Below are 22,375 nucleotides of genomic sequence, written 5' to 3'. Positions count from 1 at the left end.
TAATCTACCTTTAAACTATACCAGTTTTTATTGAATGAATTTAAAATAGTGGTGACCATTTAAAAGATTATTTATGAGTCGTTTCTTGTGATGTTTTTGTGCTTGATTTGGCTTGTTAATCTGAAGAAGAATCTAATTTCCGAAAAGCCAAATGAAATGTCGTAATATTGTGGTTTGTGGGAGATTTCGATTAGTATTGGAGACTATTAATTTCTTTAACAAATTAATGTGTTGTTACTTTGTGTAGATATCGGATGATGATCGCATGTCACTGACGACTGCGGTATCAGACGAAGAAGAAGCCGGTGAGAGCGCGATGAACTCTCCTTACAAAGGCAAGCAGACTGGCGCCGCGGCGGCGTCCTTCAACTGCACTGGCGCCGTGAGAAAAGCGGGGTAACTATGCATACGCTTTTATTGATTCTTACTAACTAAGCTTCAATACGTTGTTTTAAACACATCAGCCAGATAAAGTACAAAATCAGAGTGTTAATTTTTTTCACTTTACAGCCGAAATCATGAAAATTGAATAACTAAGTTATAACTTAATCTACTCAAATTCAATCCAAAATGACTAAAACACTTTTTGAAAACAGTTAACAATTTAAGCACACAATAATAAAACTATTTGGTTAACAACACAGACATAAAACTTCATTATAAAATCATTATTATATCTAAACAAATGTCGACATAAAAGCATTCCTTTGTTCTCTCTAAAAAGGGCAACAAGTAAGTAGCTACTAATGTTAAAAGATAATCAGAAACCATGTAAGGAAAGGAAAATAGCAAAAAAAGGTTCTAAGCGACATGATATTACTGACCGTTTTAGTAAGAAATGTTGTAGTCGAAAAGATATCTTACTTTCCGCCAGTATACCATTTTCTACCTACACAAAGACGATCCTTTGAAATCAGTGACTCGGTAAAAGCACCTGTCTTCCTTAGCCTTAAGATAATTGTAAGGAAAGTTGCAAAGAAAAGTGACATCGCTAGGAGTTGACGAGTTTTCTTAAGCCTATAGCGTCCTTTATGTGTCTCGAGGCTACAATTTCTGTTCCATGAATCCCAAATGACCGGAGGGAAATCTTAGCCGTGACCCATTCAGGCTGTAAAACGTACAAGGAACAGGCAGCCCGAGACAGAATGTTTGCCTTCGATGAGGGTTTTTTTCCTTCAAGGCTTATCAACGAGAGCGATACAAAAACTTTACGGTAAAAAGAACTTAAAAGGTTATCATGAAATACGTAGTTACTCAGCTATTTTTTACGGGTACTAAATCATTTATTACTTCGGGAAAATACGAGTTATTTTGAGTTTTTTTCTCTCTCGCTGAGAATTCTAAAAGTATAGACAGTATGCGACGAATGAATAAAATTCAGACTAATTAAAAGTTAACGTATTACTCTACAAAGGGGTAACGTAATTTTCCTCAAACCACGTTAATCTTGCTATAATTAGTAGATATACCTTAATTAAAATTCAAATTTGGTCCTAATGAACCTTAAAAAACTATGCTTTGCAACAAAAACTTTTTGTATAGGACAAGGATGAATTACTAACGGGTGATGTTGATGTTAGCTGTTAATTATCCATGAATATTTAGAACTTTATAGAAGTTGTAGACGTTTTGATCAGTTTTTAGACAAAGTTTCTTAATTTTTCAGAAAATTTGAGATGATTTAATACGAGAAAAATGTTTTAAAAATACAGCAGTATAAAATAATTAAAGAAAAGAAATGAACATTCTTCTAATGAAAATGAACAAAAATTAAAAATAAATAAGCGTAAAAACCAAGATTGAATTGAAAAGAATAATTAAATGATTTAGTTAAAGATAATGAAAGTATGTTGAAATAGTTTGGTCGCAAAATAATATTGACTTTATGAAAACAAATCACATACGGCAAAAAATATTTGATGTACATTTTTAAAACCATGTTTTATCTGAAGTTCTCTAGAAATGTTGAAGTAAAAAAGCGAATAGAGAAAAGTTAACTCAGATGAACTGAATACGTAAAAGCATCTCGAATTAAAAACCTACTCAAAAGCTGCGGTCTTTTTTTTTTCAAAGTATTATCCATTAGCGTAGTTACTTTTTGTTATAATTTGGAAGTATTTATTTACGAATACCAGTTGGCGATTTTATAAAACCATTAATCGTTTTGATTTTTAGATGAATTTAAAACTTCTAAGTTTTTATATGTTTTTATATTAGTGGATTAACATCAATAGTAACAAGAACTAAATTTTATTTTTTTAATAATAAAACTGTGCTATTTTTTTTATTTTATATCTTTACTTTATCTACTCTTGAACTTTAAACTCGTTCTTGGAGTATTAATTTTTATTTTGTTACATCTCTAATAAAAAGAATTTATGGTTACACAACGTAAAATATAAAGCGCTAAATTTTCATTCAAGTACTAATTGCAAACAGACAACGTAAAATTGGTACAGAAATGAAAATTGGGTTACTTGGTTATAAATTTGGACTTCACTGAATTCATCTTTACAATTACAAACAGGAAAGTTTCAAAACACTCAGGCTGCGTCTCTCTATAACTTAGAATAAAGTTTGTTTATGCGACTACTTCTTGAGAAGGAAATGAAACTTAGCAAACAGCAAACAATAACTGATTTAAAACACAGAAACATGATTCTTGTTGCAATATTCAAATTAAAGATCTCAGGTATATGCAATTTTGTTTTGTAGAAACAATTTATAACAGAAATGCGAAAATTAAACATAAATTACACTAGAACTTAAAATAACAAAGCAAAATTATGCAACATTTATGTAGAATATTATCATAAAGCTTACTTCAATTGCAGGTTAAATAATTTTATTTACCTTACAAAATAAACCAGGTATATGGTATTGAATTAAGTTAGTAAATAAATTAAGAAAATATATGCCTTTACTGTCAAATTTTTAAAAGAAATAAAGCTATGAATATGTCAAGATTTATAAATTAATTCACGTAAATTGTTAAGTATATCATTTGAATTTATGCCCGCAATTTACACATAGTTAAACTCAAATTAAATCTCGCGATGAAAACTGATTTCCGCTCGGAATGTTTAAGCCTCGAGTTAACTGTAGAAATGCGGTGAATGCAAAGCTGTAACAACTTATGAAATACAAAGTTACAATTCTAAAAGTAATTGCAGTTTAAGTGAATGTGTTGCGAACACGATAACAATCTATTTTCCTTCCGGTCCCCGACAATGTCGACAATGTCGTTATACGGCCGGCATATTCTGAAGAGACTCTCATTCGCTAACGTCACTCGAAGTCATTCAAAAAGTTCTTCAAGTTAAATGAGCAATTGAAATCATAACACAGCCACGGGCCCATCCAAGACCAAGCGGTCGTCTTTAATTGGGTCAAAACGCTTAACTTCGTGAAATACCTGGGATACTGTTTCAAAACTTTTGAAACTATCGTTTTTTGTAATTTCTACGTAATTTGAACCTGGAAGTTTACAATTTAAAAACAATTAAGGACTAAATTTCAAAAGAAAATTAAAAAGAATAATGCATTGAATTCATGAATACATTTCATTTAATTTATTTGTACAGATTCCTGAGCGTGAAGAAGTGGTTGCTACGTAAAAAACATCAGATCGAATTGGCACGGAAACGAGGCTGGAAGGGATATTGGGTTTGCCTGAAGGGCACCACTCTTCTATTTTATCCGTGCGATTCCCGAGAGGGTCGGTCCGTAGAGGCCGCTCCAAAGCACCTTATTATAGTCGACGGCGCCATAATGCAGCCCATACCCGAGCATCCGAAGCGCGATTACATATTTTGCCTGAGTACAGCGTTCGGCGACGCTTACCTATTCCAAGCTCCGTGCCAAGTGAGTTGTTTAGAAATTCTAAAAATACCGCATAAAACACTTGTGTCACTTCATTTGTACATGTATTATATAACCGTCCAGGTCGAGCTCGAGAACTGGGTGAATAGCATACACAGTGCATGCGCCGCGGCGTTTGCGCGCCACCGCGGCAAAACCGGCACACTCCATTTGCTGCAGGAGGAAATATATCGTCTCGAGAAAGCTATAGAGTCCGTAAGTATACATAGATCGCAGTTTAATCATAAGATAGGAGACGGCAACATTTAAAAGTATCCATTGAAAAACCGTGAAGAGTAACACATTTTAGTAATACAAAGTTTTTTGAATAAAAATAATCTCTGAAAAATCTGCAGCGTATTGAAAAGGTGAAGGAACACAATACAGTTTCGCTCCGATATTATGCACAGCTCAACGGTGTAAACCGTGTCGGCCTGAACCAACAGAAGTATTGTTTGACTGACACGAATCACTAACTACCTTCGTAAACTGAAATTTGAACGGCCCGATTTTAGCTTTAAAATGTACCACAATAAGAGTCAATTTGCAACCGCGCCGCAACTCTCCGAGTTGGGTAAAGCTTTCAAGTGTGTACAATGTAGCGAAGCAAAAAGCGTTCATCATTTATGCAGATAAATTTATTGCTTTTACCGTAGTTCTCACGATTGTTTTCTTCTACAAAAGTTAAATTGAGGTAAAGTATACATTTAAATTTCTTTTTAGTATGAATTAGATCTATGTCCATTAATATATTACATGTAAAATTCAAGCTCTTGTACCGCACATTTACGGATGAAATGTAAGTATAGACTTTCGTATGAACATTGATTTATGACCAGTGAAATGTTTCGGACGTACATATGTTAAGCAAATATCAGCAGAACGTATTCATTTGTACATTATAGTCGGGGAGGGCGTAGGCGGTTTATATGTGGTCTGTAACGCCGCTAGTGGAAATGGTGCCAATTTCTGGCCCGCACGTAGCGACCGCAACACGCATCAAAGCCTTTGCGGCCGGCTCTGATCACTGCACGAACATAACATGCGAATATAGCTTTAATTTCAAACGGCGCTATGAACTCTGTGCAGCCTGGGCATCTAAATCAAATACCGGCAACACAATGCAGCCTGCTGAATACGTCGGCGTTTCCATCGCAATCTCTTTTGTTATCTATTCTACGTATAGCTGTTTGCACGAAATATAGAGCAAAGTGGTTTCGAACTAGCATACTTTAGGAATTTATTAAGTCGGATGTTTATGCTACGCTACGCTTTAAAAGGCCAACATTATTACACTTTTTATTATATCATAATAGAACAAAGCTTCTAAAGCTTTGTGAATTTAGATTTATTTGTTTGCACAGATTAATGATGCGTTGAAGAATAGAAATAAATATTCTTTATATCTTACTTTAAAGCTCGCTACACACCTTTAATTTTAACTGCACAGTTGTAAATGTACAGTCTAACTGTAAAGTTCAAACTGTAGGTTTATAAGTAAAATTGATGACAGATGAATTGTCCATTTTAACTGACAGTTCAAATTTAACCCACACGTGTATTATTTAACTGAATAATTCAACTGTACAGTTATAATTGAAGGTATTGAATGGACCTATTTGATACTTTTGAGTTTCAAATCGAGCACGCCAGCTTTAAATTCATGGTTTTAATAAAGATACTGTAAGGTGTATCTTGTGTTGCGATCAGGGGCAGGCGGTGTCAGTTCATTAATATTCATAACGCAGTCGGCACGCTCTGTGCCGACTTCGGGATCCTCGCCTGCCGCGCAAAATGTAATACATAATCGAATTTTTAAGCCTTTGTTGCTTTACCTTGACAAATTTAATTCATTTCGTCACAATGGACACAAAAGAATTTTACAAACAAAAACGTATACATTTTACTTTAGTTCGTACTAGTTATTAAAATGTACGAGAGAGAACCGTTTTTGTGACAATCATACGATAGATATGTCCAGTAAAATGTACGAATGTGGAATTTCACCTCAAACGTTTGTTTTGTTTTTTCCGAAAAGTTTGTTGGAAACGAATTTTTAACGAATGTTTTGTACATTGAGCATTCAATACAAAGGAATAAGTTTAGATTTGCTGCATCTTTAATAGTTTTTACTTTGAAAAAGTATTATTTAAATCAATATTGACTGCATGCCAAATAAATAATACTTAATTCTTTATATATTCTTTTTTGAACTTGAAATAAATATAGTTGTGTATGGCAGGATCATAAACTGAAGCAAATGGCAGACCTGCAGCAGTCAGTTGTGTCGGACCCGGAGACGCGGGCGCAGCTAGCGGTACAGATGCTGCAGTGGGAGGAGAACCTGGAACGCCTGCACTGCGAGCAGTTCCGCCTGCGCTGCTACATGGCCAGCCTGCAGAGCGGCGAGTTACCCAACCCTAAGGTAAAACTGGTACAGTAAATATAGTTAACGTCTTTTCAAATATCTCTTCGGCTCAAGGTAATCTGCGCCCTGCGCAATACATACCACAGCATCCCTTTAAACCCCGCTACACATTAAATTGTGTTCTGTGAACCGACTCGTACCATGTTCCGAGGAGCCAAAATATTTGACAACTTCGATACCCGGCATTTGAATTGGCACGTCGGGAACAAGAGTACTCATCTACCGAGCGTACCAAATCTAATGCCGGTTGTACTTAACCTTTGAATGAAGTAATGAAAAATAATTATTGAGAAATATTTCAAAACGAAAAATAAAACCAAAAGTGTACATATATTACGATAGAACAAAAATTATATAATTTACATAATTTACAGAATTCCGTGTCTTTTACGAATCCAATTTTTGCTGGTAGTTCACTAACATCTAGTAAATCTAAATTCTTTTTCTTATTCCTTACTGTTTAGTAATTACGTAACAATTTGTCATTCAATAAAATACGTTTCATCATAATGAAAAATATATAGTCAACAAAAATCGTAAATTGCCTTTTTATGCTGAAGGAAAAAATAGACTTAAAGCCATTATCGATGTCTGAATAAAAATAAATACCGAGCCAAATGACTTCTAATGCCGTACTACAGTTTGCCAAACCAAAAGCAAAAAACAAAGACGTCGAATAAACATCATCAAAGGAAATACAAGCAAAGCATTTTAGCTAGCGATCGTAATGCCAAAAAGAATAATGTCTAATAATAATGAATCGAGAAACAATACCAAGAGGAAAATCCATGGAACGTACGCATTAAAATATTTCACTGCCAAAATGATTTCATCGTAGTGACAGAAAAGGGATATTTGTTAGCTACATTGCCAAATTGACAGCTCGTAGTCGACGTGAGGCCGTAGAGGGTCTACGAATATCTATTACACCGGACCCATGTCATGCAATATAAATAGTTAACTAGAAAAATTACAATAGACGCGCCACAATTCACCAGCTTCGTACGTCTGACGGATCTTAATCATGAATAAAAGTAAACCATAAGAGGAATCAGCGAAGCAGCAACATTATTATAATACCCTTTATTACAAATACACACTTGGTTTTATGCATATTTAAGGGTTGAGGAGGCCTGAAAAATCCTGAATGGTATCATTATTCAGACCGTTTCTCGCATCATGAAACATAATTTCGCATTACGTAAATCCTAAGGATTTATTTCATAACTGTTTATTCAATGTTCTTGAGTTTTCAAAGACCTATATGGTGATATATAAAACGTTGTTTTCATTTTGAATTCAGAGAAACATGTTTCTCTCGGGGATTATATTGCATATATAAAATTTCCCGAGTTCTACTATCTCTATTGTTATAGCAGACACTCGTCATGTTTAAAGCTGACTTTAAGTCGAACTTTGAAAATTAAACTCCAACTAACTTTATAAATATACAGACTCTATAGTTGTTCAATGTTAATCTCTTAATATACTGTAATATTTTCTTAACTCTTCTTACAAAATATTAAAATTTAATTTTCACAGTATTTAATTTATCTATCTATCTTTAAGGATGGAAAATACCCTACCAATTAATTACTTTAATAGTATAAAGAAAAGATATTAAGTCACCGCTAACTGATAACATACAAATTTAATATTTGTAATTGAAAGTCTAAAAGATAAAATTCTAAATTAAGTCTCAAATAAACATGTCATATTTTTCGTGGTTATCATTGTAATAGAACGAGGTAGGATTGAAAGGTGACAGAGATAAAATACTTGCTTGTTTCAGTCGCTGTTGACGCACGTGTCGCGCGGCACAAAGAGCACGTTGAACAAGCTTGGCGTGTTCACGGTGTCATCGTTCCACGCGTTCATCTGCGCGCGCTCGCCTTCGCTACTCAACAACCTACTCGCCGGTCGCGGTGCCACCAAACGTCGGGCTCCCAACCTCTCCCGCTCCAACTCCGGCTCCAGTCGACGCTCCATGCAGGTACACTCGATTACACTCATTTTAATTAAAACGCACATGCTCTTTTGTACACTTCTGTGAAAAATACATCATAAAATATTTTTTTAATTTTTTATACGCTGTACCCTGTTGTTTACGAAAATGATATGAACTTAATGTCCAGTATGAAGAGAGAAGAAAAAAAAATGTTTTTTCGCTTTCAGCACGACTGGTTTCTCGCTCGTTTTTTTAACGTAACATATGACGGAATGAAATAAAATCCTTTGAATTTTCTACGCTAAGAATATAATTAATGAATCTAAAAAGCAGACATGAACATTTTAAGATATTTATTCAGATAATTCAACATTAAACTTAATATATTTCTAGTTCTACAATTATACGGGAGCATTTAATTGATTATTATATTTACTTTAGCATTCTTTTCCAGCAACGTTATATTATTTTGATTGATTTTCTGCTTTTCATAGACCTTATTAAACTGGAGCAACGACATCAAACAACAACTACACAACCAATAAGACAAAACCAATAACATTTTCATTACTTAAAAGCCAACGATTCTTTCTAAAAGCTCTTTCTATCTAAGGATAACACTAGAAAAACAAAGCAACATTTTTTTTCTCCTTCCGTACTATGCTTTTAAAGAGGCAATATATCGTTGCTTAGACTGGACAGACGCCATAAAACTTTCAAATGTATTTTTCTTGTACTAACCTAAATCGTGGATCTTACGAGAAAATTAAAATCGGAAACATAGTGCAGGGACTTAGAGCTGAAATAGGGATATACATTTTCTGCAATATTCTTACGTTAGTACCCTGACCCTAATACAAGTAGGAAAAGAGTCTATTAGTATACATCTACGTCCTCCATTTTCCTGGACTACCTTTCATTAAACGCCTCCTTGCCTAAGCGCTGCCGTTTCCTCAACAAATTACACAGAAGGTAGCAATAACAGTACCGACAAATGCTGCGCATAAACATAATAAGTTTGTGAGCAAATTTAATATCTTATATTATTAAAGAAAACATACGAAGTTTACACTTAATAGTTACTTAATCTGGCAACTCGCTGCAAACTCCATATGCAACTTAACCTTAAAATGCAGTAGAACAACAAGCATTTGATAGTAAGGTAATCCAGTCTAATATTTACAACTTTATTGTAAGAAATTGTTACAACACTATTTACGCAACACTTTCCCTAAAACATTGTACTTACTTAAATTGTCAATTACATACGGCATATAATTATCTCAACTATTTTTAAACAATAAGCAACTTTATGAAGTTCATCTCCACACAAGGTACATAGCAATACGTACAAATAGCCTCTGTTAAATGTCCGCCGTCACGATTGTGGTTTGCCCCAGATGTCGCGTGAGGAAAGCGAGGCTGCGGTACGGGTGTCTCTCCCAGAGGGCACCACTGCTACGGTGGGTGTGAGGGAAGGGATGTCAGTGGAGGAGTTCCTAGTGGCCGCCTGCGCCCGACGCTCCCTCAACGCCCTGGAACACTTCGTGCGCGTCAAGAAGCGACGTGATATGGAAGACCACAACTACTTCGTGCCACACCGCAGTGATCTCATCGAAACTTACGTTAGTATTGTTTTTTTTTAATATTACCAGATTATTTGAAATTAGCTAGTATGGTGCTGAACCCACGATCACATGGTTGGATGTCCACACCGATAACCATTAGTCTATTTGCATTTTAGTAGCACTCGTCAATTATGTGAAGAACTTCGATGTTTGGAACACAAGATAAGAAATCGATAAAAACTTACCTATGCGTCATAAAGTCACTTTTTCCTGTTCATCTACATCTCTCAATAATTGTTTATGGCAACACTTTCTAATGGTGAGTCTTTTGTATTATAGCATCTTGTATTACATCATTCAAGCTCTTTGAAATAGAGAGATAATAAAAAAAATTATACCAACATGTGTTTCACAGTAAAAGATTTAATGTTTAACAATTTACTCTATCTCCCGCTTATTTTAATTAAAGTGATAATAAATGTACTTACATTGTTGATCGTAAAAGTTAATTGAATGTAATCTTCCTACTACTTAAATTTTACAGTGATGAGAATCATTAATATAAATTGTCTTTTAAAGTAGAGAGGCAAAAGTTTTTACATGTTTTACTACTAAAACGTAGGTGGTTTATTTTTCTAAACAAAAATTTTATGTATATATTAATTAGTCTTAACGTTTTTCATATCTTGAAAGTATGAAACAAATTTATTTTAAAACAGTAACAGTTTTTACAGTTCTAGGAAAAACTGTAAAATCAGTTGAAAACGGAAACGAGAATTTCATAGCGCGATATTCGAAAGAGAAATGCAACGAATTAATCATTCATTCGTAGAAAACATCTTTACGACTTATTTTTAATACAGACTTTTAATATCGATGTCGAATTATTTTATTTATATTCGATATATCGATTTACATATATTTTATATCTACGAAGTTTATGTACTAAAGGCTTCATTCAAAGACATCGTATCTTGTATTTTTATGATCACATATTTGCAATTTACTTGTAATTGAGATTTTTCGCCATATTTCAAACATATATTTATCAAGTAAGGTGAATCAATGTGAATAAATTAATTCAGCGTCATGTCATTTAACGGTCTGACCCATTTATGGATCTTAAACTTTTGTCTATCCATTTTTTTTATTTCCTTTTAATTTAAATCTATCATCAATCCATATGATCGATAGAAATCCGTACGAAGTAACTAAGTAGTATTTAGATCAATTTTAAAGATCGATGGTTGGGTTAAGTCTAAAAATTCATTTCTACTGTAAAAGATGCAACATAAATAATGGCAGAAACAACAATAAATTCAAATTAAAAAGTAATGATTTAAATTGGTAATTTAAACAGTTGTTTGTGGCCGCAACAGGCAGGCAATTCACTTAATGATAGCCGCCTGTAATCATTGCGGACCCCGGGGACCAATTACCCAGACCCAATGAATTCGATTACACTATGGCGGTAGCTATAATACCTTATTTGCTTACCTTATGTTTACATATAAAAAGCTTAAATAATATAATTTTCACATTTTTATCTTTATAGAAAGTGAACTATTGAAAACGTAATAACCGTAGATTTCTCAGATAAAAAAACTTTGATAAAACAGCGATAACAATATGTTTAAACAGAGAATTTGGTTTCAGACTCCTTCGATAAGACATTTATTTTTTCAGACATAGGTAGCACAAATTCGCTTCATGTTTTCAAACCTCACGTACCACTGCATATCCTGAAAAACTCTATGTTTGTTTTGGTTTACAACAATTGTGGATTCATCATTGTAAACCAAAATAAACATAGAGTAACCGACTTAAAATTAACACAATAACAATTTGTCGAAATACATATACTACGAGTTCAAACAGTCAATCACTTATTCTCTTCATACAGTTGCATACTCACGAAGTGGTAGAAGTATGTGCGAAGATCCTGTACCAAGTGGAACTGCAGCGCAACACGCTGGAACAGATGTGGGGCTTCAGTGTGGAGGCTGAGCTGATAGAGAACGCGGAGAGACAGGACGAACTCTGTTGCTATGTCAGCCGCGTTGAAGACAAGAGCGTTGCCATGCAGAACGGTAATTATCAATTATACACTTGAATCACAAAATTATCCTAAAGTTCTTCCCACATAATTACGCCACAACTGTCTATGTTTTTACGGTTAGTTTGGTAGCCTCCTAATAATTTTTGTTGTACATATTAGCAGTGATGAGCCATTTTAGTACTATTTATAATGATTAGAAAATTTATGTAATGTTAGAGTAAGACTATCATTGTCCTTAATGTCTTTTGTTATACAATAACAAGACTGGATTGGAAATATTTCGTCATTGCGATAATGAAATTGTAGCTGTCATGTTCGTTGATATTGACTCAATTGAATAACTTTCAACATTCGTAGAATCTCGACTACCATTTACATTTCCTTTGAATATATAATGTTCAAACAAATTGCGCTACTTCTCTATATTTTTCCGAACAAAAAAAATCAATTCAACGTTCTAGTTGCAATTATTATCTCCTTTGTCAGGAATAATTAAAGGCGACGAGATAATGGTGATCAACGGAGCGATCGTGTCCGACCTAGATATGATGTACTTGGAGAGCGTCCTGCAGGAGGAACTTTCTCTCGTCATGATGATGCGGTAAGTCTCCGCAACTTCCTGCCAACTTTCCGCATTATTACCTTCCGAATGTTACTCCGTCATCTAAGTTTATCCTTATCATTAATCACTTACGGTAGCCAAGTTCGGAAGTGTCGTTTAGAAATAAATAATTCAGGGCAGATGGGAATATGGGTAGAGGAAAAAACAACTTAACTTTTGCTTCGCTAAAGTGATGGTGGAACAGGAAACCGAGCGACTGGGGCCTAATAGAACGGAAGTCGAACGCGGTGCTCGGCGCACGGCAGCGGCGAGAAGGCCTTCATAGGCATTTCCCGCCCTCATACACCTGACCTTTTGCGACCGCGACGAGTTTACTGAAGCGCTCGGTGCGACCTACATACTCCCTCGCCCTGCGGCCTCACGCCGCACCGCACCATACCGCTCGCCGCACCGCACATTGTGGGAGCAGCCACCGAGCCTCCTGACGTCTACGCGCCGCGACAATTAATGTTCCTCGACAAAATACACAGCTTGATATGTTCACTCTCAACACCATGCCATTGTTCTGAACCGTTTTGTCTACTTTCACGATAAAACAAGCCCGCCAAAGCCACAGGCAACACGATACCTTTGTAACCAATGTGGTAAGTCAGTGGTAACAGTTCACAGGTTTAATGCGTGTGATCCTTCTAATGTATCCTAAAATAAAAGTTACCTCCAAACCTTTTTTTACTTACCTCTTTTAAGTACGTCCTGTTAACCGAGGTATCATTTTCCACAAACGTAATAAAACTAAAGTCAACACTTTTAAAAGGCTTGTAACCCCGCAAGCTTTTAATTAAACCGTGTTGCTGAAAACCGACGTTATAAGTTCATTGAATTTTAAACATATCGAAAAACCAATAATGAAGTATAAAAAGGTACTATGTATAGAATACTAATAAAAAGAAAATCAATATTATCTCTACGTTTCAATTACCTATTAACAAGGTATCCATTCACAAATATAACATTCTATCCTTTAGAAATCAATTCAATAAAGCAATTTACCTTATTACATGTATCATTATTTGTATTTCATGTAACAATTTCTTTAGAATGTTAGAAGATGGATCATTAAATTAGCATAAACAAGCAATCATGCAACCTCACTTAACCTCAAGAACAAGCTGTCAGTAAATGAACATCCTCTTTAATACTAATTCAAGCCATTTTTGTTTTTATTCCGTGGTAATAAGAGACGATAATTCTTTGCGAGTCGTCTATAAAAAGGCACAAGGATAGCCTTCAGTACTCATACGTTTAAGTTTTCATAAGGCTAACTGAGAAGGACTTATAATTTTCTAGGCTAACGCAGTCACTCGAGGTTATTAAGCTTATTTGTAGCCATTCGCTAACTTCATTTATAACACAAATTGGTTAAACTATTTCAGTCATCAGAGCCAAAAAACCCAGACTATATCTTTTTACTTATCTACCTAAACAAAGTCTGGGTACACGGGCTTGTATTACGGTAAAATTTCACTGACGTGACACTTGTATTTATACAATAATTGTCGCCAGCGACTCTGTCCGGGCGAAATAAAAAAAACCTAATTAGTAGAGCGAGATCTATGCAGCCATACAACTTACTAACTTACATCTATCCATCCACACATCCAAGCATTTGTATTTATAATATTATTAAGTGATAATCAACGTTTGATTAAAGAGAAAGTATTGGCAATATGTACTAGTGTAAGTACGTGGCAGTGGAACTCTACAGTTACGTAAATTGAATGTAAATTGTGAACAGGTCGTCACGTACTGAGCCGCCGGAACTGAGTGGTGTGATGCGCGCGGCGACGGACGACATAATAGACTCGTTGGTGTGTCCGCCGCCTCCCAGCGAGCCGCCCGTCATCTCCGACGACATGATATCCGGACTCATCGTGCCCGCGCCCGCTTGGAGTGAGTACACAATGCAACCCGAACATACATCACTGTTACTCTTTGATTTTTGAGATACAGGACCTGTCACTCTGATCGGCAAATTGCTTGGTCCAGCTACAGACATATTCGTGATAAACAATTTGCAAGTGACTGTCTAGTTTTATACAGGGTTTTTAGATACAGTTACTGAAACTTTTATGAGCTACAAGTTACATAGAGAACTTCAAGCTTCATATTAAACAAGCCAAATAATATTTAAGTAGTAATAAAACTTATTGTTATCTCTGTTTTGTCAAAGACACTGAGAGGGATGACGATATAATTATACAAGTATTTTGGCATCAGAAATAAACAAAAACACATGCAGTTTGTATGAATTGCACAACACACTATATACTTGCATTTGATCTGCGAGATGCATAGCTCTACTCTCTATACACACTTTACGTGTGCAATTTGTGCAAGTATGTGCGGTGACATCGATTGACACAATTATTGGTAAACAATTAATATCGATCATTATGTGTATAGACCATCCAATAAATATGTCGATGCATACCGCGGTAGTATCCAATTAAATTTTAATCGCTATCAGCAAATGGAATCGTATTGTTTTGCATAGTTATTCTACTTTACTGAGCAATATAGATTGAATTAACATTTCCATTTCGCCCCCGACGCTAACAAGCGACTCTTCAATCATTTTCTATGTATTACTTGGCATCGTTTCCAATACAGACTTACAATATTGTGGCTTTTTTCCAATAATGTAATATGAAATACTGAAAATAAATTCCCGATACTGATACGAGAGAAATAAACATTTATATTTATAAATTCATTTATTTATAATGAATAGAAACTGTAATTAGTTTTAAAGCAAGCAGCAAAGTTTTCTATGCATATTATTCGTTTCGCTACAAAACATAAAATGTTTCACATTTAATCTTAAAATATTACATAAGACGCTGTTACTTACCTTCTTATGAAAAACGGCTCAGTAAAGAATTACCGAGCAATAAATTTTAGTAAAAGGCGACGGGAGGATTTAACCTGTAAACATAAATAAATTTAAACTCTTCATCCTTTTCGCCGTATTCCTTTTTTCAAATTCCGCGGTATTTTCTCCGTGGTCATTATTTAAACTCGCCCAGCCGAATTTTGCTGCGCTGTTGAATTCGACTGCGTTCGGTTGTATAAGTAACAAGAGCTAATTATTATGAGTGCGGTGCACACGAGCTGCATACTCGTTTGTTTAACGTTGTCCGCATTGAGGACACAATTTGATGCGGCCACACGACGCGGCGCTGTTCCAAACAATACCTATATTCGACCTGTCTGCTATATTATTTGCTACCGAATGAGTTATAGCACGTACTGTATAATATCGTTATATGACCCTTTTTTACAGGATGTTCGTTATTTAAATTGAAAAGCTCTCACCATGTTACCCTGTTCGATTATAAACGCGCCATTTATCATTTCTTTCATAGCACGTTTATGCGATATTGACTTTACAAACTCTACACAGGAATATATTTTCATGAAAACTTATTAAACAGCAACGTCAACCGTGTAATTTGTTGTGCAGTGTTATAATATTGACTTAATTTTTAACACTATGGTAGTCTTCTTTTTAAAAATTATTCTTATTGTGTACACGTGAAGTGGAGTAGAACATCTGCTTCGTTTGCGGAAATTCACGATTGGGCGAATATTAACTGTGTGGGCTGAACGTGGGATTATTTCAGTTCAACTCTCCGAATAATCTAACATAGCATTTATGTTTCCTATTTCTAGGAACGACCGGTGAGCCGAGAATCCTATGATTAGTCAATTATTTTGTTACATTCGCAAGAAATAAAAGTATAAATTACCTAAATAAATGAACGTTTCGTTTTATCTAAACAGTTTTAATTAATGTAAAGGTAAAATAAAAATCAAAGTATGTACTCAAACAAAACGTAAAATGAAAGAAAGCGCTTGAGCTTTTGTCCCTAAACTGAACAAAAATAAATGAAAAACACTCGTGTAGGCAAGTAGAAATTCATACTAAGTTAGAAACAAGTATACACTCGACGCGGCCTCAAATGAAGGCCGTGACCCTTTCCGTAGGCTATTTGCCGCTGCTGTTGACTCACCTCGACCAAAAAAGCACATTGTGTCACTCTGTGTCATAAAGGTTGCTCCACATCAAACATGTAATTTTCTGTACCTTCACTTTCAGCTTTTAATAAACATTTAGACCAGATTCTTTGTATTTGGAAACGATTTATTTCTTCATACAAAATATTCCTTTCATTAAATAATTATAATTTAATACACAGAAACAAAACGCAAATAGCTATTTAGATTGACATCACTGATAGATGAGATAGAGTGTTTGATTAGCCTTGAAACAAAGTATTTCGTTTGTTTTTTTTAAATAAAGCAAGCTACATACTTTCAGTTTTACGTGAACAGTCGTTTAGTAAAAACTGTACAGTTAAAACAGAAGATCTTTAGCATTTTGAGGCGGCTCTTCTATCTATTTTTAGCTATTAACTTATTTTTTCTCGTTTTGCGTAATAATTAAGTTTCTTTTACAAGCGTTTTAAACGGTATGCATTTGCAAGTTTTTCTCTACATAACGATTCCATGTATTTATATACAGGTAAAGAACTATATAGTCCTGAAACGGATGCACATGGTGGTGATTCTGCGAATACTGGACCTCCGAAAGTCAGCTCTAGAACTAACTCATTCGAAATAGAGAATCTTCTTAAGGTATGTTCATTTTCACAAACTTAAATTTAGTTTTCTATGTATTTATCATAATTTTACAATTCTTAAATTCGACCATTTAAAAAAAAAATTAAGTTGAAACTATGTATAAACTTTGCTGAATGACAAGTAAATTGATTATCAATTAACAAAACAATGTAGAGCCGGCGTATAATCGTGTGACGTAAAGTGTTAAAGTCTGAACGCTGAAGCGACCACAATCTCAATACTTGATCCAGTTGAACTTCGCGACGGTAACTAAACAATAGCTTAGATTTCAAATTTAACAACTTCAGTGAAGATTAGTTCACTGAAGTTCCTCAGAGTCAAATATAATTTAAGTTAAAAGATTATTAGATGAACAATATTTTAATAATTTTAATTATTATTAATCACACTTCGTTGAACTTTAAATTTAATTTCATAATTGAATTATTCCCAATAAGCCTTATTTAAACTTAACAATAACGCGGATAACTGATAGGAAAACTGTTGCTAAGAGGCAAAGCTGTGTTTCTGCTTAATTTTTTTTTTGTTAATTCAGTTGATCCACGTACCAAAACGTACAATACGCGTAGTACCATCCTACTAAGTATGGTGTAACTGCAGAGTGCCGAGCAAGTGACTGGATGGTGTCGGTCGCCGGCAGACACGCGACGTGGCAGCCCCACTGGCAGTCTGGCCAGCGCTGCCGCAACTCCATCACGACATCTCTCTGACGCCGACAAGTTGCGCAAAGTGTTGCTCGAGCTGGTTGACACTGAGCGTGCTTATGTTAAGGTACATAAGAAACGAAAGCCCTTAAACGTGCATTATAAAAGATATATTATAATGCACGATTTCTAAATCATTACCTTGGGACATTTCTTTCGCTCTACATCATATACATTTGTACACCATATTAACTACAAGCGCTTTCTTTAGTATGTCATCAATATGAATACTAAGTTCATCGCACTACGACTTCATCAATCTGATATTCGTGTCGAAACTACTTTAACGTAAATAAGCAAATACATTTTCGAAAATCAAAAGACATAAACAATTTAAATGAATAGCTGTGAATTATGATTTTTCGTTAATATTTGGTAAAAACAAAACCAAAGTAAGTAATTTGATAATTCATTCAAACCGTATAAATTAAATTAAGCCGAAAAGTTTAAACGGATTCTGGATCCGTTCAAACGGCGCACCTGCGTCTTGACAACTGACACTCCGTTTGAAATGTTTACTTCAAACTAAACTCGATCCCGGATATTAATTCTCTATTGTAATTGGGACTTTGTTTACCGTTGCTTGCAGCACCTAAACAATTTGTTGGAAAATTACTTGGAACCGTTGAAGAAGGAAACTTTTTTATCGAACGCCGAAATCAATGCTCTCTTCGGAAATATTCAGGAGATCGTGACTTTCCAAAGACAATTCTTGCAAAATTTAGAAGAAGCTCTCGAGGCTGAGCCTAACTTCCATCATTTCGAATTCTCAAATCAATTCAAGGTAAGATAATTTATTTTATATCTTAATATACAACTGTAGAACTTAGAATTACTTGGTTTAAATAATTTTTATTTTATCTTGCAGAATGCCCTCTTTGCCGTAGGAAATGCATTCCTATATTACGTTAATCATTTCAAGCTATACAGCTCGTTCTGCGCAAGTCACAGCAAGGCTCAGAAAGTTTTGCATCCGAGTAAGTTCAATAAAATGTTCATAAAAATTTACTGAAATAAATAAACATCAAGAAATAAATCGCGTAATAAATTTATTACCTTATTTAGTCAAGACCTATAAGAGTAAATTTTGTTTTAAATGTCGTATACTTAACCTTTTCTTTCCCAGATGAGGGTAATCAAGCTTTACAAGAGTTCTTAGCAGCGCGCAACCCCAAGCAACAACACTCCTCGACTTTGGAGTCTTACTTAATTAAACCGATTCAGCGGATACTCAAATATCCATTATTACTGCAACAACTTAGAAATTTGACTGACGTTAATTCTGAGGAACATCTTCATTTAGTAGGTAAGATTGACAGAGTTTAAAACATGATGAAATTAATTATTTATTATTATCTCTTAGTTCGGAAATTGGGTTGCGATATTTTATTTCAAAATAAATAACTTTTACTATCATGTTACAGAGGCATTAAAAGGAATGGAAAAAGTCGCTGAACATATAAACGAAATGCAACGAATTCATGAAGAATATGGTGCTATATTTGATCATTTGTTTAGGCAACATCAGAAGTCTTGCAAACAACCTATAGATCTCAGCCCTGGTTAGTAAACTATTTTATATACACACTATAGATATATTACAAGTAATTTACTTTATTAATAAATTTATTTATATCCACAGGTGATTTGTTATACTATGGCGGTGTAGAATGGTTGAATATATCCGATTTCTTGGGAAAAATTAAGAAAGGCTTGGAATTGCACGCCATGTGTTTCGTATTCAAATCCGCAGTTGTTTTCCTCTGCAAAGAAAGACTGAGACAGAAGAAAAAGTTGATGGTAAAATTTTTACTTTCACATTAATTTAGACAAAATATTTGGAATATTTATGAAAGAATAACAAAATAACTATGTATTGCAGGGAGTTTCCTCTAAGAATAATTCTAATGAGGTGGAGATAATAAGGTACCAGGTTTTGATTCCGGTGACCGAGGTGCAGGTCCGCGCGTCATCTGCAAAGGACATGGACAGCCACTTTCTCTGGGAGCTCATTCATCTGCGCAGCCAGCTGCAGCGCCGCTCGGAGAAAGTCTATGTACTCTCTAATAGGTAAATAATATTGATCTTAGTTTTGCAGAAATAGGGATATGAAACTGTAGTTAAAAATATTTTATCATTATTCTATTTTTATGTCCTATTGTGTCTCTGGGTCTTAGAATTATTGAAAAGTGATTATTCTGCTTCTCTTCCATCAACTAACAGCACGGCAGACTTCCGCAACGCTTTCCTGAAGACGATCCGTCAGATAATTCGCGAGTCGGTCCGCAACATGTCGCTGCCGAGCTCTCGGCCCGCGCCTACTCCTCCGCGCGCCCCGCACACCATCGAGCGCGACCGTGATCGCTCCAAGCACCAGGTACACAATATACCATCATTTCGGAACTTTAGATTCACAGGCGTGGCATTACAATAACCAACATACTAAAAATATTTGTTTTTCAGGTGCATGTAATGCAAGGTTCGCAGACTCTTGGAAAAACAAAGAAACCTAAAACTTCTGGACAACGTTTATCAGCTGGCAATATTGAGGTTAGAAAAAACTAATTAATAACAAACTTTTGTTTTAAAAATTACAATTAAAATAATAAACAATCTACATATTTTTACTTCAGGTAGGAGACCTGTCACGAGAGAACTCTCAAGACGCCGATGAGCCCCCGCAAGATGTTTCCTCAGACGAGCCTACATTCAGGACCCGAAGCAAGACTGTGAACGATTCTTCTGGTAAGAAGAATGTCCTTACGAATTCTTATATGAATAACGATTATATCAATATTAACGGTATTTTGTATGTATGGCAACAGACAGCAGCAGTAAGCGCACGCTGCCCCCGCCGCCTCCGACTACAGACACAGACAGGTCGACGGAGCAGGGCTCCACGGAGCCCGGTTCCAAGTCGGAGGGCGAGGACGAGCCACCGCCGCCGCCCGCCAAGCGAGGGTTAGGCAGAACTCCCAACCACCTCACCCTAAGGTATCAACATATGTATGGGTTAGCATCACGGATGACAGACACACTGCACCTACACCGATGTCAATTGGGACGACTCTTCACACTTTCACTTCATACGTTTATTTTTAATATTCTCTTTTCTAAATTTGTGTAGGTTTACATGTTCCTACTCATACATATGTCATTACTTTTTACTGTCATATCGTTATTCATGTTTCTTGCGGATAATAAAATATAACGTTACGATTACGTTGCAGCACGACTTCGACTTTGAGCGCCGGCAGCACCGGCAGCCAGGCGCGCCTCATCCAGTCTTCCCACCAGCCCACTCAGTACCAGCCGACTATGGTCAAAGAACTAGGTAAGCGGGAGTCGCATTCTCTGAAATCGTCCCCGGAGCGCAAAAGTTCTACGTGTTCGACGGACAAAAAGATTAAAGTGATCCGTTCTGGCAGCGGGAGTAGCATCAACAGAGATAGATCTCCGAATAGGACTATGGATCAGTCCCCTGACAGAGATCGCGTCACCAAAGTTATTATTTGCAAATCTCCAAATAAATCTAGTCTTAAACAAACCAAATCTCTTCAAAAATCCCCGAGAGGTAGTTTCGATCAGAGTAAATCCCCGCGAGACTCAATGGACAAGTCGCGGTCGCCGCAGCAGAGCTTCGATGGTGCACGCTCGCCTCGCGGGAGCATCATGAAGTCGCGTGAAAACAGCGTAGATAGAGCGAAGTCGCCCAAACCCGGCCCAAAGAAGGGTATTATGCGGACTCCACAGGCCAGTTTTGACAGATCTCCGTGCAAGTCGCCCAACGTTAGCCGACGGTCGTCCAGATCTAGTGGCGAAAAGCTTGCCAGAATCGGTACCAATTCACTAGATAGAGTAACGCATTATTCCCAGTTGGCCAAAGCAGAAGACAAAGCTATGAAAATGGGCATTGTTGTATCTAAATCAACGGAATCGATCGCTAAAACCATCGAACATCCTACTTGCGTACAGTGCTATCTCTCGGGGAAAAAGCAGAGTAAAAATTCCTAGCATAAGGGGAAGGGCAAGGTCCCAAAATCCCGTAGAAAATCCATGACGTCTCAATCGATTCTCGTAACATCCGACCGCAGCAGCGTCGAAACTCTAGACGGCATGAGCCACGAGCGCGGGACTTGCCCTTCCTTCAAACACACCCCGGACAGAAGCGAATTCAATCAAATACACGTTTAATTAATATTCCCTTTAATTTATTTTTCTATTCATTTCTTATATACTTTATTCTTTATGTTTTATTAAAACCTAAAATAATTTGGATTATGTTCTTTATAAAATAAACGGAATTGACAAATAGCTTTAGCTAATTACGATAACAAAGGTTTTCTTCAATAATATCCTTTGATATAAAAATGAGACAAGACAACAATCAGACCAGACCCTCAATACCTTGCACAAATTTTCATATTATTATACATTCATTTTTATTACTTTAATAGTGTAATAATGGTCTTGATGTCTTGTGTAATGGATTGACAAAAAACCACGAAACAATTGACTCGAACTAAATTTCCAATTACACG

At 35.7% G+C, this 22,375-nt stretch overlaps 1 protein-coding gene across 1 annotated transcript in view; it reads left to right on the top strand.

The window, feature by feature from the left end:
- sif (guanine nucleotide exchange factor still life) overlaps positions 1–22,017 on the top strand; it is a 73,341-nt gene extending 51,324 nt beyond the window's left edge. The window contains exons 21-42 of the mRNA XM_013322117.1: positions 248–396; positions 3,585–3,864; positions 3,946–4,077; positions 6,104–6,286; positions 8,082–8,282; positions 9,638–9,862; positions 11,709–11,895; positions 12,351–12,465; positions 14,222–14,376; positions 17,012–17,124; positions 17,731–17,901; positions 18,424–18,618; positions 18,703–18,811; positions 18,961–19,140; positions 19,259–19,396; positions 19,477–19,634; positions 19,717–19,904; positions 20,058–20,211; positions 20,298–20,384; positions 20,468–20,579; positions 20,660–20,828; positions 21,065–22,017. Coding sequence (XP_013177571.1) covers positions 248–396; positions 3,585–3,864; positions 3,946–4,077; positions 6,104–6,286; positions 8,082–8,282; positions 9,638–9,862; positions 11,709–11,895; positions 12,351–12,465; positions 14,222–14,376; positions 17,012–17,124; positions 17,731–17,901; positions 18,424–18,618; positions 18,703–18,811; positions 18,961–19,140; positions 19,259–19,396; positions 19,477–19,634; positions 19,717–19,904; positions 20,058–20,211; positions 20,298–20,384; positions 20,468–20,579; positions 20,660–20,828; positions 21,065–21,848 — 4,185 coding nt within the window. The 3' untranslated portion in view covers positions 21,849–22,017. The remainder of the gene's footprint in view (positions 1–247; positions 397–3,584; positions 3,865–3,945; positions 4,078–6,103; positions 6,287–8,081; positions 8,283–9,637; positions 9,863–11,708; positions 11,896–12,350; positions 12,466–14,221; positions 14,377–17,011; positions 17,125–17,730; positions 17,902–18,423; positions 18,619–18,702; positions 18,812–18,960; positions 19,141–19,258; positions 19,397–19,476; positions 19,635–19,716; positions 19,905–20,057; positions 20,212–20,297; positions 20,385–20,467; positions 20,580–20,659; positions 20,829–21,064) is intronic.
- The last annotated feature ends 358 nt before the right edge of the window (positions 22,018–22,375 follow it).

This window comes from Papilio xuthus, unplaced genomic scaffold (assembly GCF_000836235.2).
Source record: "Papilio xuthus unplaced genomic scaffold, Pxut_1.1 DF825928.1, whole genome shotgun sequence".
In the NCBI taxonomy this organism is placed as follows: domain Eukaryota; kingdom Metazoa; phylum Arthropoda; class Insecta; order Lepidoptera; family Papilionidae; genus Papilio; species Papilio xuthus.
The sequence above is the reverse complement of the archived record's forward strand: the minus strand, read 5'-3'. Positions and strand labels throughout refer to the sequence as shown.